This window comes from Capsicum annuum, chromosome 7 (assembly GCF_002878395.1).
Source record: "Capsicum annuum cultivar UCD-10X-F1 chromosome 7, UCD10Xv1.1, whole genome shotgun sequence".
Lineage (NCBI taxonomy): Eukaryota > Viridiplantae > Streptophyta > Magnoliopsida > Solanales > Solanaceae > Capsicum > Capsicum annuum.
In genome coordinates this window covers 49508201-49523019 of record NC_061117.1, presented here as the reverse complement: position 1 = coordinate 49523019, position 14819 = coordinate 49508201, and the positions used below count along the sequence as shown (strand labels likewise).

The 14819-nt window shown below is 31.1% G+C and overlaps 1 protein-coding gene across 2 annotated transcripts; it reads right to left on the bottom strand.

Moving 5' to 3' along the window:
* Positions 1-4265: 4265 nt before the first annotated feature.
* Positions 4266-10477, bottom strand: LOC107850198 (protein SMAX1-LIKE 4). 2 transcript variants are annotated; one of them, XM_016694623.2, is made up of 4 exons: positions 10035-10476; positions 8893-9506; positions 6663-6915; positions 4266-5985 (listed from the first exon to the last, which is right to left on the bottom strand). In XM_016694623.2, the coding sequence occupies exons 1-4, from the start codon at positions 10179-10181 to the stop codon at positions 4432-4434; spliced, it is 2568 nt and encodes an 855-aa protein (XP_016550109.1). In that variant the 5' UTR covers positions 10182-10476; the 3' UTR covers positions 4266-4431. The 2 variants fall into 2 exon arrangements, with proteins under 2 accessions (XP_016550109.1, XP_016550103.1); XM_016694617.2 differs by having other exon boundaries at positions 8893-10477.
* Positions 10478-14819: the final 4342 nt, after the last annotated feature.

Sequence of the window (14819 nt, the reverse complement as noted above, 5' to 3'; positions counted from 1 at the left end):
GCAAGGTGAAATAAATAGCATATATTAAACATGTTTGAGAAATTATATTCAAAGACAAGATAAGAAAAATGCTAAAAGATTAATTCTAAGAGAAAAGTGTTCAATTATGCTAACTTCTATTTTAGTTTTACGCCATTTCAACAAAATCTATAACCCTAACAACTTTTCAATCTAAACAAGAGAAAATCAAAGACGGTTTTGACCACAAAAATCGGTAAATCATGACTGCAAACATATATCAAAAGAACTTAGCATTTCATCGTGGCATATAATCATAGAGAAAAATAACTCTTTAATCAAAATATCCATAATATTGATATCACAAAATCCTATGAACATAAAAATATCCATAATATTGATATCACAAAATTATATGGCCTTCAAGACCGTCTACAACAAACAATCCCAACAAATAAAATTACAACTACGAAGAAGGAGACGAATAAGAAAACGATAACAAAATTAAAAGGGAGAGGTGTGTTTACCTTTTTCGGAGCAGCAAAACGAAAAGTTTGGAGTTTTGATCACCACCGAAAAGCAATCTTTCGGGAACCCCGATTAGCCTACTGCTAGAAAAAATTTACTAAAAAAGTTTAACACTTTGCTCCAAAGTTTTTTTCACTCTTTTAGACCTGTTTTCTACTAAAATAGTGATAGTCTTTATAGGAAAGGATGGGGATTGAATTCTTTGAATCCACCAATATGGGAGAAAGAACTTAGGAGCCGTTTTAGGAATTTTAAATTGAGGGTAAGGTTTGTTGGAGGATAAGGTGAGGTGGAATTGTATAATCTAGTACAAATTTTGAATTTTAAAAATAAAAAAAGAACACGGTTGAGGTAAAATTGTACAATCTAGTATAAATTTTGAATTTTAAAAATGAAAAAGGACAAAGTTGAGGTGGAATTGTACAATCTAGTACAAATTTTAAAATTCAAAAATTGAAAAAGGGACAAGATTGAGGTGGAATTGTACAATCTAGTACAAATTTTGAATTTCAAAAATGAAAAAAAGACAAGGTTGAGGTGAAATTGTACGATCTAATACAAATTTTAAAATTTAAAATTGAAAAAGGGACAAAGTTGAGAGGGAATTGTATAATCTGGTATAAATTTTGAATTTTAAAAATGAAAAGAGGACAAAATTGAGGTGGAATTTTACAATCTAGTACAAATTTTGAAATTCAAAATTGAAAAAAAAAAAAAAACAAGGTTGAAAAGAAATTGTATAATCTAGTACAAATTTGAAATTCAAATTTAAATTTTGAGATTTGAATTAATGTTGGCAATTTTTTTTTATTTTTTTTTTGTGGAAGCTATCATACGTTGGGTAAAGGAGAAAAAAAATTGGGTTGGGTTTTAGAAATTGTTGATGGGCGGCCGCTGAAGGGAGAGGGTTGGTATTGGATTGGGAAAAGGGTTTTGGGATTATTTAAAAAATAACCCCAATCAATTTAGGATTTAGTCATCCTATTAAATTTCCGGCCAATTTGAAATCAATTGGTCAATTGCGTTATAATTATGGTCAATTTGATTTCAATTATAATCAAATTTAATAGATCAACTAAATTAATTTTAAATTTGATACGAATTAATACCTCGTTTAATCCTGAGCTTCTTGATTAGATAAAACCAAATATATATTTCTTCAAATAAATTATATTTTGAGAATAAATTATATTTAAATCAAGATTTTACTAATTTGAAATGATTTTCAAGCTTAATCTCAATAAAAGTCCAATTTTGATTAAAAAAAAAAAATTCATTTAAGTAACAAAATTTATACAATCTTGTATATGTAAATACAAAAACGTATAATCGTCCCTTAAATGACAAAATTAATCTAGATAAATATTTTAGAACGCATTTATCCAGAGAAAGAAATATTTTGATTTTATTAAAAAATTAAAGAAACTCAGGATTAAATTTAATTGTGGAGGGCAAAAATTAGGTGTCAACATGATATATATCTTTTCAAAATATTTAATTTATAATCAGTACTTGATACTCTTTTTAAATAATAAAAAATTAATTAATATATTTTTATTTTAAAATAACTTTACTTAAAATTTCTCATTTCTCCTTAGTGACGTATTGCTTTAATTTTATAGTTACAGAAATCTCATAGCATAATAAAGATTATAAGTTCCAAAATATTTTTTTTCTCCGAGTTTCATTTTCAATGATCAGCATTGCTACTAGACACGGATCAAGCAAAAGCTATTGGGGTTTTTTTTCATGAGTATAGTGGACTCTAGGTTCGCCCGTGACCGTTAACAATCAATTCTTCTTTATTTTCACTTTCTTCAATTTTTTCAAATTTTCATATTGATTGATGACACATGATTTAATTAAATTGAATGGTTTAGATTTAATTTATTCCAAACTAAATCTCTGATCATGATTAATATAATAAATATATTATATCAACTAAAAATAAGTTGTTTATTTCTTTCCTTTCTCAATATTTCCCCTAAGACCAAATATTTCTCTAAATTTTCTCTTATTCCCTCCAAAATTTATCAACTTCTTGGTTTCAACTGAAGTGGAAAAAAAATTACAGGAAAAAAAAAATACATAATGAGAATGAAAAAATTGTCTTGGCTATTACAATCTTTAAAATAGAATTGAAGTAATTCTTCAGAGTCATCCTCTTTTTTATGTGCGACATTAGCTGTCAAATTAAAATTGATAGATTTTTGACGGAATGAGAGAAAATTTAGAAAAACAATCAGTCTTGGAGGGTTTATTGAGAAAGAAAAGAAATAAACAATCTATTTTTAATTGATATAATATATTTATTATATTAATCATGATTAGAGATTTAGTTTGAAATAAATTAAATCTTAATCATTCAATTTAATTAGGTCGTGTGTCAGTAATTAAGATGAAAACTTGCAAAAAATGAAGAGAGTAAAAATGAAGAGGAGCTCCGTTTAATTGTCAGTAAAATCATACTAAATAAGAAGTCAGCTGAATAATTTCAGCTTCGTGGAAGTTAAAAAAGGACCAAGGTGGTAGTATTTATTTTCCTTTTTCCTAATTAAATGTAAAATGCTTAGAAGTTAAAGAAAAACAAAATATTAGTTATTTAAGGGTGTGTTTGGAATGATGGAAAATGTTTTCCTATTTTTTCTTGTTTGGTTGCAACAAAATGTTGGAAAAATGTTTTCCACAACAACTTATTTTCCTCAATTTGAAGGAAAATGACTTCCCTCATGGACCAAGAAAAGTCATTTTTTGGAAAATGATAAATGTGACTTATGCCCCCACTCCCACCTCTCTTCCCCACCCTAACAATACTCATGTTCACATGACTTAAAAAATTCACATTTCTAAAAAATTTATATTACTCAAAAATATTTTTTACTGTGTTTTGCTTTAATTTTTCACTGTTTCAAATAAAAAATAGTGAAACTCGAATTTTTTCCATTTCCAATGTTCATTGAATGTATTGTTATTTTCATATGCATAGAGGAAGACTTACCAATGCTACTTTTGCTAATTGCATATTTTATTTTATCATCAATTTTCACAAGGTTGAATAAGCTTGTCGTTTCGTTATATTTCTATTGATTATAATATCTTGAGATTGTCCTGACAAAATATTGAAAAGTGTCCTCTATATTGGCTAATTAATAGTTGCTTAAATTTAGTGATTGCAATATTTTAGTATTCGATATTAATATTATTTGTTATGCTTAAATTAGTTCTTACAAATTATTGAGTTACTAGAGGCACTGATATACTAGTTAACGGTTAGTAGTATTTTCTAAAAAATATTTTTTCACTCAACAATCAAGCACTAAAAAATATTTTCTACTCACCAACCAAGCACCATAAAATATTTTCTACTCATCAATCAAACATGAGAAAATAAGTAGAAAATTAACTTATTTTCCAGGAAAACATTTTCCAAGAAAATATCCATCATACCAAACACACCCTAATTGTCTTTGTATGGGTAAAATTAGCTTCGGTAAGAATTGAACCAATTGGGCCAACTCGGGCCAGATATAGCAGGAACCGGCCCACGATAGTGTGATGTCGATATAAAAGGACGTCAACTCGGCCGAGAGTTTTAGCCTGAGGTAAATTTGAATAACTTCTTTACTTATTACTTTTCACGATTTAATATTTTTCGTTTTGCAACTACATTAATATCTTTCAATATTTATGTCTAAAGGTAAATTTGAAAACAAACAACTAATTCTACTTTAATTTTTAAAATGATAATTATTTTGGCACATCTATTTTTAGTAAGGATATAAGTAAAATGGACTGGAGGGAATAGTAATTATTTTTAAGTTGGAGAGCTGCACTTTGGCATGGGGTGAAAACAAAGAAGACATTCTACTAAGAAACAAGACTAGCTAGTTACAAGAGTGGTGCATTGACAATGAAATATTACATGATATAGCTAGAAGTGACAGCTTAATCCATGATTGAAACTTGAATCCCTCTTGGAAGACATGAGCCTTTGAATCCATTCTCATCTTTAGGTCCCACCACCTCACATAGCTTGATCCTCACATTCTCTTTCTCTCCAATCATTTGCAAGCTCCTTTGAAAAATGTCTTTTAGCCATTCATCAAACAAGCTGTTGAGAAATGAACCACACCCCTCAAATACCTTCTCCAACATCATTTCCTCCAAGTAAAAACTCTCTAGTATTTTACTTCCACATACTTCCTCCAATGACCTTCTCATCTTGTACATGAACACCTCTCTCATTTGTTTGTCTTGAGAAGAATCACGCTTTAAAACAAGGCGGTTCTTGATGAGGTCGAAGAAACCAAGTGGTGGATTGTTGTTTTGGTGATGTTGATCGTTAGTTGTATCCCGAGTCAAGTCACTTGAAATGGGGCTAAAATCCTCAGTTATAGCTTTATTTTCATCATCCTCATTGAGCTCGTCTGCTTTGATATTGAGGTCAAGGGTGTTTGAGCTCAATTGCCTTGTGAGTTCCTTCTTCATCTTCCTATTTTGAGCAGCAATTGAGGAGACATCATCCATCACATTGTTTTTTGGACTCTTGGACTTGTTAGGTAAAGACAATTCCCACTCGGCGTTTCTCTTATGATCAACACATACTGATCCAAGATTCAGAGTCGTTTCACTTAGCACCAGTTTCATCTGGATTACAGACTCTGTGTTGCACTCTCTTCCATCTTTGCAGTGAGTGGCATCACTAGTCCTTGCTAAAATGAACAAATGGCTAGTAGAGCTCCCATTTTCATAGGCATCCATAAGAAATTTCAGTAACTCTGGGTCAGCAAAATCATCATCTTCCACTAGGACAACAAGCTTTTCATTATTCCTTAAGGCCTGCTTGAGCAATTCAACATGATGATGATTTTCCCTCATTTTCATGTTCATGCACAAGAGCAAGTCATCAGAACCAAATGCTGACTTTGCTATCACTCGAGCCAATCTTTGTTTCCCAATTGAGTCATTCCCCTGAATCAGCAACCAATTTTTATGCTTCTTGATTGTGCTGAAATCCATCAACACATCCACAATAGTATGCATGTTTTTCATTTGCCAAGGCAAGTTCTCTTGCAACATTTTGAGCACCTCTTCATCAACGATGTTCCCGACATCAGAAAGCTGTGAATTCCCAAGAGAAAGTGTTATTTTCACTTCTTTCCCTTCTCTGATCTTCAGAGATTCCAAGTTTGACTTCACTACTGATGATTGATTTTTTGAGTTCCCGTCGCTGAAACTGAACTCGATATGACATGATTGTTGTCTTCTGAACCTTGGCACTGTGCTGGCTCCCTGATTTGTCTTCAGACTTGGAAGATCATTAAATGAAATTGATTTGCAATCTGTTATTATGCTGCTCTGATTAGGCCACCATGGGTATAATGAATTAAAAGAGTAATTCTCCCCACTGCCATTGTATTCTTGTCTTTGAGTAGGCTTTCCGTGATGAAGATTTTTGCACAACCAGCTCCACTTTCTTTTCAACTCAGCCACATCATCCTGAGAGTCCCCCATAAGAAGGGAAAAAAAACAGAAGATGGCCAATAAGATACTGTTTTCAAAGTTTAAAAAATAAATCCAAAGAAAAACATCTAACACACAGTAGGTTCTATTTTATGTGGCAATACTACTCCATCATTTTTGTTTGTTTGATTTTCTTTTGACATGGAATTTAAAAAATAAAGAAGACCCTTGAATTTTGTGATCTTAAATTAAAAATAAGTGAAATATACATCTTTAATTGTTTGATCTTAAACATGTCACGAAAAAATTCAAATTTATAAATTGTTTAAAACGGAAAAAAGTAATTCTTTTTTAAAGAGATTAAAATGGAAGTCAAAACAAAAAAATTGAAATAGAGGAAGTACTAGGTAAAAAGTTAAACATGCTCTCCTTAGAGTAAAAAATTGTCAAGTTTTTTTAATTGTAAAATACTGTTATTTATTTAATAAATCGTGACTTAAAAATGCATTTTAGTTAGTTTCAACCTACAATGATTTTGTTTGATCATTGCTGAAACAATCCGAGTCAATTATAATAGATTAGCCACGTTGATCTTAATACTCTGAATTCTGTCATCATCTCCTTGACGCGATGGGAGTATTATTATATTCAAAGTCATAAAGGAAAAATTGTAATAATTGTAGGCTAATAAGTGAGAATTGTAAGATATTTACCTTGTTAGTTGCATCCATGTCATGTGGTTTGAGCCAATCAGGCAATGAGGTTGGAGCCTTGTCAGAGTCCTTAGTGTCACATGTGATAGAATACAATATAGAAGTTTTCCGAAGGCCAAACTTCAATCTAGCTTCTCTTTCATAATTGGAGGTGCATTCTGCACAACACGTGAGTGCATATTGTTCCTCCTTGCTAGGGACTGGCTTTTTCTCAAAGATTTGTTGAGATAATGGGTTCCTTGGTTCATGGACACTGCAAAACCATGAGAATATATACTTGTTTAGTAAATATACTTCCTTAAATTCGTTCCAATAAATAATTATTACGTACTACTTTTTTTTTTATCAAGTTAAAAGAAAGATTGTTAAGTACTCATATGGTTTCTTATTACTTATGTTACCTGCAACCAGATGCGGACCCATGTGGTGCCTCGAGAGTGCACGTGTATCCAGTAACTTTTTTAAAAAATTGTATCTATACGTATATATATCCTACTAAAGTGTTAATATATTTAATTGTGCACCTTTGGTAATATAACTTGTGTGGGTGCACTGGTTTGGAACTCAAATGTTCATGCCCTTCTAGCCCTCATGTTGAGTGTTTGATTCTTGATGGAGTCTCTTGATTTTTTCATTTTACTTTTCCTTTATATACATTTAAATGCCACCAGATGCTAATAGGTACACATTTCTTCCTTTTATTTTTTTATTCAAGTTTGGGTAATGTTAATTGCTTTTAATATTTACTTGTTGCTTGAAAGTTAGTGGGTAAAATTTATTTATTTCATTTTTCTTGCTTCTATTTAAGTTCATGGGATTTGATTAAAAATAAATAAATAAATATTTTTATTTATATTCTTGATGAATTTTTTATTTTGTAGGAATTTGTAATTGATTCTTGTGAATCGAAATGGATAGATATTATTCTCCTCAATCAAGTTATAGTTTTAAAGACAATTCTCATCGCCTTAGTAAAAGCAAAAAAGGACAAAAAAAGCTTCAAGGTCCATTATATTTAAACAAAAATTACAAATATAACGTGAGATTTAGCAAAAAAAGGCATAAAGGAGAAAAAGTATAAACATATGTCTAGTTAAAGACTAATAATATAAGCATGAATGACAAATATATGAATACAAAAATTGTTTTTTTTAATTAAGTAAAATATCAATTGTTTAGTGTTCGAATCTCCAAAAAAGCCTTATTGACAAGAGAAAGTATATTTTATAAATTAGAACCTAAACTGCACATTAAACGAGGCGAGCGATCAACACAAATTTGAGTCTTTATTCAGAACTTATGCGCGCCTTTGACAATACTGGTGCACTCCCAAACTTCAAATCCTGGGTTCGCCTCTGCCTGCTACACTTCTTAAGAAAGCTTTAACTAGAGGAGTATTTCATTAAACGAACTTTATTAATGATATTTTGAAACTCTAAATTTGACTATTACAGTTATTTAACACTAAGAGTAGTGTGAGAAAAAAATAATAAAGTCTCTTGATTTGCTAAAGTGGATAAGCAAAATAAAATATGCAAATAAAATGAGACGGATGGAGTACATTTCTGAGATTGAAAATAATTAACTTCAACATTTTTATGGAGGGTTTAATAAGTTTAGCACAGTTCAAATATCCACTAAATTGAAAAGGAAGGAAACAAAGGAATGAAATTAACAAGATCACAGTAGTATTTGAACTATCATAAAGGACTCCATCATAAAAATTAGCGTCACTTCTTTAAGCTGCTTTCCCATATGAAAAAGGAGTCAAAAAAGGAAAATAATTCCCTTGAAACCTGAAAAAGGCTACAAACATGCTTGGGACAAAAACCTATATACTACAACATCACCTGCTAAACACTTAAAAGGTGGTAATTATTAACTATTATATTTCAAATTTCCGCCCTTCCTCCTTTGCCTTTTTCACCTTATGAGTTAAAAACATTACAGCATATATATCCAGAAAAAAGAAAAGAAACAAGAAAGGAGTAAATTCCTTTTGAATTTGTACGTCTTCTTAGCATTGCTTTTTGGCAATATAGCATGCTCCTAAGTCCTGCTGGCTTTGTACAGTGTTCAAACCATGAACACTCGACAGAGACATATAAGGAAACAAAATATATAGTGCTTCAAGAACTAATCAAATATAGTACTGCATTATAAAATATATAAATTTATGCTTATGATTATCAGGAAAGAAGACAAAATAAATAAATAAATGCTTGCTCACCTTGTACTATTGAGACTTAACACTAGACCCCCCGATGGAACAGAGATAGCTTGAAGAGACCATTGAATATCAAGAGGAGGCTGTTTCCTTTGGCACTTGATATAAGTTTGATAATTTGCTGTAGCCAACAACCAAACCTTTGCATTTGATGAGCTGTTGCCGCAGTTGTAGGAAGAAACCAGCCTTCCTATCTCAGCTACAAGATGATGAACTGGACTATAACTAGCATATAATCCTCTTCCTTTCTCATGAGCAAGGGTAGTAGTAGTATCAACTGTCCATTTCAAGTCACCTGTATAGATAATGACTCCTCCTCCCCTATTACTTCCTGTAAGAGATTCCACTTTCCTTTTCAGGTCTGATATGTTCAGCTCCACTTCCTCTCTTTTCATCAACATGAGTGGTGCTGCTGAAAACTGAAATTTGATAAAGTGAGCTGCTTTCAGTTCCTCAGGCACATCCCCTCTCTCCACTTTTCCCATCAGTTCTGCAACAAGCCCTTCTGTGCTGGACACCGAGTCACCAACTATCACAGTGTTTCTCCTCTTGTTGTTACTACTCCTCAGCAACACATCTATCATCAACTTGACATCTGATGTTTGTGTATTAATGAACTTGTGAGGAGAAAAGAGAAAATTATTAGGATTTTGGGAAGAATTCCAGAAATTACTATTAATAGGATTATTTTTCTGATCAGTAGTAGGAGGGGGAGGAGAACTCGGTGTTGAGTAAATTCCGCCGGAGCTATTGTTGTAACAGTGAAAGACTGAAGAAGCTGATTCCTCTATGTTGTTTTTAGTGGCAGTGCTAGAGAAACCAGCTTCCCTCATAACCCTACTAACACTAGGGTCATCTAGAATGGACAAGATGAGCTGCTCTAACTCAACCTTAATGGCTAAAAGAGGTGGCTGCTGCTGTTGCTGTTGCTCTATGCAGCCTCTCCTTTGATGAGCTTGTGCTCTTTTGAGTGCAGCAATTAAAGCATTAGACAAACAAGGCTGGCCATGAAGGAGTGGACCAGCACTGGTTGGAAGCCTATTAAGTGCCACATTAAAGCATAGCTCAAGAGCTCTACAGTGAAGCGGATGAGATGAATAATTATTTGGTTGAGATTTGAGACAAGCCCTTCTAAGAAGACTTACTCTTGAGCTTAACAAGATGGCAGCCACATGAAGAGGAGTGACCTGTGCATGGCCTCTTCTCCTGGCCAAGCTAAGAGAGTGCTTCAACACTGAAGCAGCCTCATTTGTGAGGGTCTGTTGCACTGCACTACCTGCTCCCGTTCGCATAACTTGGCCCCAACCCCACCCCCCTACACCCCCCTTCGTTGTTGATACCGTAACCTATCTTGCCTGAGAACTGAACACTCTCTTTCTATATTAACCCCTCTCCCTTTAACACTCCCAGCCCTCTACTCAAAACTTTGGTTCTCTCTCTCTCTCTCTCTCTTTCTTCCTTTCTTTCTTTCTTTCTTTCTTTCTTGTTACTTCTTCTTGCTGCTAAGATGAAGTATGTGTATATATATGCTTGAACTACTAGCTTTGTTGAGTTCTCTTTTCGCTTTTAAGTGAAAAGATATACTAGGCCACGAGGGTTTTAAATAAAGAAGCCAAGACAGAACATATCTTTACCTTTGAACTATACTTGTTGTAGCTTTTTCCTTTCTTTTTATTTTATTCCTTTATCTAAAGACAATTTACGTATTACTCCATCTATTTCATTTATATGGAAGCATTGACTGGACATAGAGATTAGACAATCTTTTTTCTTTTGAAATTTATGATATTAAATAATTCATGATATTTATTTGATTATAGAACTATGTGATTAATGTAAATTTTTTTAAAAAAAATTAACGGAACTAAAAAGAAAAGGAGTGTCAGGTAAAATGGGAGTTGCTGATAGTTTTTCTTCTTCTTTATTTTTCACTCCTCAGACCATTTTCCTTTTCTGAAACTCTACTTTTTCTTTCAACAGTTGTTAGTGCTAAGCTTTATGACCGAATGGGCTGTACTATTTCTAGAGATAATTAGGAAGAAAGGTTACTTTTATTTAATCACTAGTGAAGTTAAACAATCGGATGAAATTGTTCTGTCTCATCCGATCCTCAAAGATTCTGTTAAATTTATGATTTTAATTTTTTCATGAAATTGTCCTGCCTCATGCGGTCATGAAAGATTCGTTAACTTTATGACTTAATTTTTTTAATAGTTAATTAAATTTAAAAGTTAAACACATTTAAGATCTTTTTTTGACATGAAAATATTAACGTGCTTTCATGTAAAATATTTTAATCTCTTTTAGGTAGTTAAATACATACAATAATTGGTGTACCTTAACTTTCAACCATTACAATATTAATTCAAGGAAGAAGTTACCATAGAGATGAAGGAGAAGGAAAAGTCGCATACTCATTAAATTTATTTTTTTGTGATATTCAAAATCTTTTTAAATTTTCTTTCATAAGATAAAATGAACATATATCTTTAATAGTGAAAATAGATCTTGAATATTCAAATTTGTTTAGCAATAATAAAAATTCAATGAATACAATTTTGTTGAATGTCATAATTGAGATTGAAATCTAATAGTAATCTTAATCAAAGCAGTGAACTAATAACCAAAAAAAAAAAAAGATTGAGAACTATCAATTCAACATTTGCAATATCAAAGGAGAGAAAGATGGATTATGAAAAAAAAAAGAAAAGACAATTAGTATTACTGCTTCTCATTATCTTAATTCAATATTTGCAACTTTAATGAACCATTACTATTTTTTTATATTCTAGAGTTGTAACTTATGTTTTTATTAGTTGAGTTATCACAACAGTTATTGTTGTGATCTAAATTTTCATTGGCTGAGTTATCACAAGTCACAATGATTACAATATTTTTTACTTAATTACATTTGTTAACCTGATGTATTTTTTAATTCAATTAGTTAGTAGAATGTTATATTTATATTATTTAGTAAAATGAAGAGAGACATACAAAAAGTAAAAAAAAATTATAAGTTCCAAGAAATTCTATTGTAGTAATCTTCAAGTAATTTGGAAACTTTAAACTTATTAAGATTTAAGAGTCACACCTAATTAGTGCAAGGGATAGTATTATTGAAATTGTTTCATCACTGACAAATGACAATATACATAATAAAAGATGTGCCATAAATTAAATATATAATTTTTTTAGGCCATAAAAAAATGCTACATCACCCTATTTATAGATATTTATAAGCATTTAACTTTAATTTGTTAATACTTTCATAAATTTTATTTTATTTAAAATCTAAATCTAAAAAATATTTTAAAACGAAACAAAAAAAAAGTACAATATTGAACTTGTTTGCCACAAATTCATAAAACCCACTGGTAGGAATCTTTCTTCCGTCTTTCTCTTTCTTTTACCTTAAATATATGATAATAGAAAATTATTGTTAAGATGATTATTATTATGATCATAGAAGTTATTATTAAAAGGATTAATAAAGAGAAGAGGAAAAGATGAGGTGTAATTAAGAGAATTAGCAAAGTAGTTTTTGAAATTTGCAACGAAGCACAAATTAAATTGACTAAAATTTCATAAGACAATTATTTTAAAAAAAAAAAAGAAAGGAGGAAAAGAACAAATTTTTTTTTTTTTAATCAAAGAACTACATACATCATCTTCTAATAGATCATAATTATATATAAATAGAGGTTGTATATTTAAAGATAAATGCTTATATAATAATTAAGTTTTACGTTAGCAATAAAATAATAGTAGACACAAAGTGTAAAACTTTGTAATTAAATCTTGTTATTGGAGAGTACATATCTTGTATTTGATGGCATATAGTTAATTAAAGCTACTAAAATAAGCAACAATAAGGACATCTATATTTATTAATAAATCATTCGAAAATTTATACTTTTCTAAACTAATCTGACCATCTCTCTTGATATATTATAGATTCATCTCCGTTTTGACGATGAACTTATACGAAACTAATTTGATCATTTTCTCTTTGATGAATCTTATGCTGACATCAAGCTTCCATCTTCATCTTGGTGAACTTTTGTTTGGTTCTTATGATATAAGAAGAAATTTTGAATAATATGTTTATGTTTTTCATTATAGTAGCCATATTACAAATTACGTTTTCAATGTTCCCTCGTTTAGTTATTGAACACATGATTGGTGAAAATAATGTGAAAAAAATTGAAAAGGAGAAAAAGATATATACTAATAAAAAAAGAAGAAGGAGAAATGAAAATGAACATCCAACAACTTTATAGATTATTGCTATTTATAGATTAATCAAGTCCTAAGAATAGGTAGAAAAAAATTGAAAAGACATGTTATTAAGTGAGAATACAAATAGATAGAGGTTTTTTGATAACTCATGAGCTATAACTAGGTGTAGTAAATATGATATAATTTTTAAATTAATAAAAGAATGAAGGAAAAATTCAAAAAAAAAAAGGAGAAAAAGGATAAATATTTTTCTTGCCCTATGAGGCATGCCACATAAGCATGCCTATTAGTTTCCTTTATATATAAAGAGAGAGATTTTTTGCATGGGCATAGGGAATTGTATCAAGTAATTCTATGTTGTAAGATACTTATTGCTATTTTATTATATGTAAAATAACTCGATGGACTCTTGTACTTGGTCTAATTTGTAAAGTGAATATTCCTACTTATACATTTGTCGTCTAGACCCCTCAACCCATCAAAATACAATATTTTAAACCCCTCTAACCGTTGACCAACCTTATGTGACATTGAAGTGTCTGAGTTAGACACAACACGTGTAGTCATGCGCGGAGGTGCGAGTGGACATCGTTTTTCAATTAAAATAATTAAAAAAATAAATAAAAAAAGAAAAACCCTTCTCCGCCCCTCCCCCACCCCCACCCCCACCCCCTAAACCTTTCTTCTTCGTACCACTAGTACTGCCCCTCCACCCCCACCCCTACCCCAAACCCAACCACCCATAACCTTTCTTCTTCATACTAGTAGTACAGCCCCCACCCCCAACCCATTCCTTTGCACTACACAATTAAAGCCCAACCCCCGCAATCATTCTTCTTCCTTCATACCATTACAGTCTCCCACCCCACCCCCCACCACACACACAAAAAATAAACTTTTTTTCTTCCTTTGTCTGCGCAAAGTTCACTTGGCTTGATCAATTCTTATATGCTTCTTTGGAGGAAATTTTATTTAAATCACTTTCTCAATTCAAAACTTTTATATATTTTTAGGATTAAATTTGAACAAGTGAGTGATAGCGGATATTGATGAAGGTGGTGACGAAGGAGGTGGGCATGGATTTGACAGAGTTGTGTTCGGGATTTTTGGCTGTGAAGCAGCCGGAGTATCCTCCGCTCAACTTCTTGGCTCCCTTGTTCATATGAAGAAGAAGAAGCAAAGGAAAGAGCCATTAGAGCCCCAGCCCCCACCATTTTACTTTTAATATTTTTTATTAATTCTCAATTTGAATTTTATATTTTTTTAATATTTAATTTCTTATGCGACATTTTAAAAATGATGTAAAATTTAATGTAGTATTTAAAATATCGTGGAAGTTGACGTGGCAGCAATTGTGTTACACACACCAAAATAGAATTTTAAATGTTGAATTTTATTGAGTTGAGGGGTTTAAATAATAAAAATCTAAGTAAATACATTCACTTTACAAACCAGCACAAGTACGAGGTTCCACCAAGCTATTTTGCCTTTATTATATCTAACTTGCATTTATTAGAAAATTCAATATTCAGTCACAAGATGAAAAGTTACAAAAAAAGAATACAAGATATCGATCTCCTTATATGCATGCTTTCTCTCTACCAAGAATCAGACAATAATATGAATAAAAGGCACAATACATAATACATAAATATGTCTTTTAACTTGATTTTAGATCTCATCTTTGACCT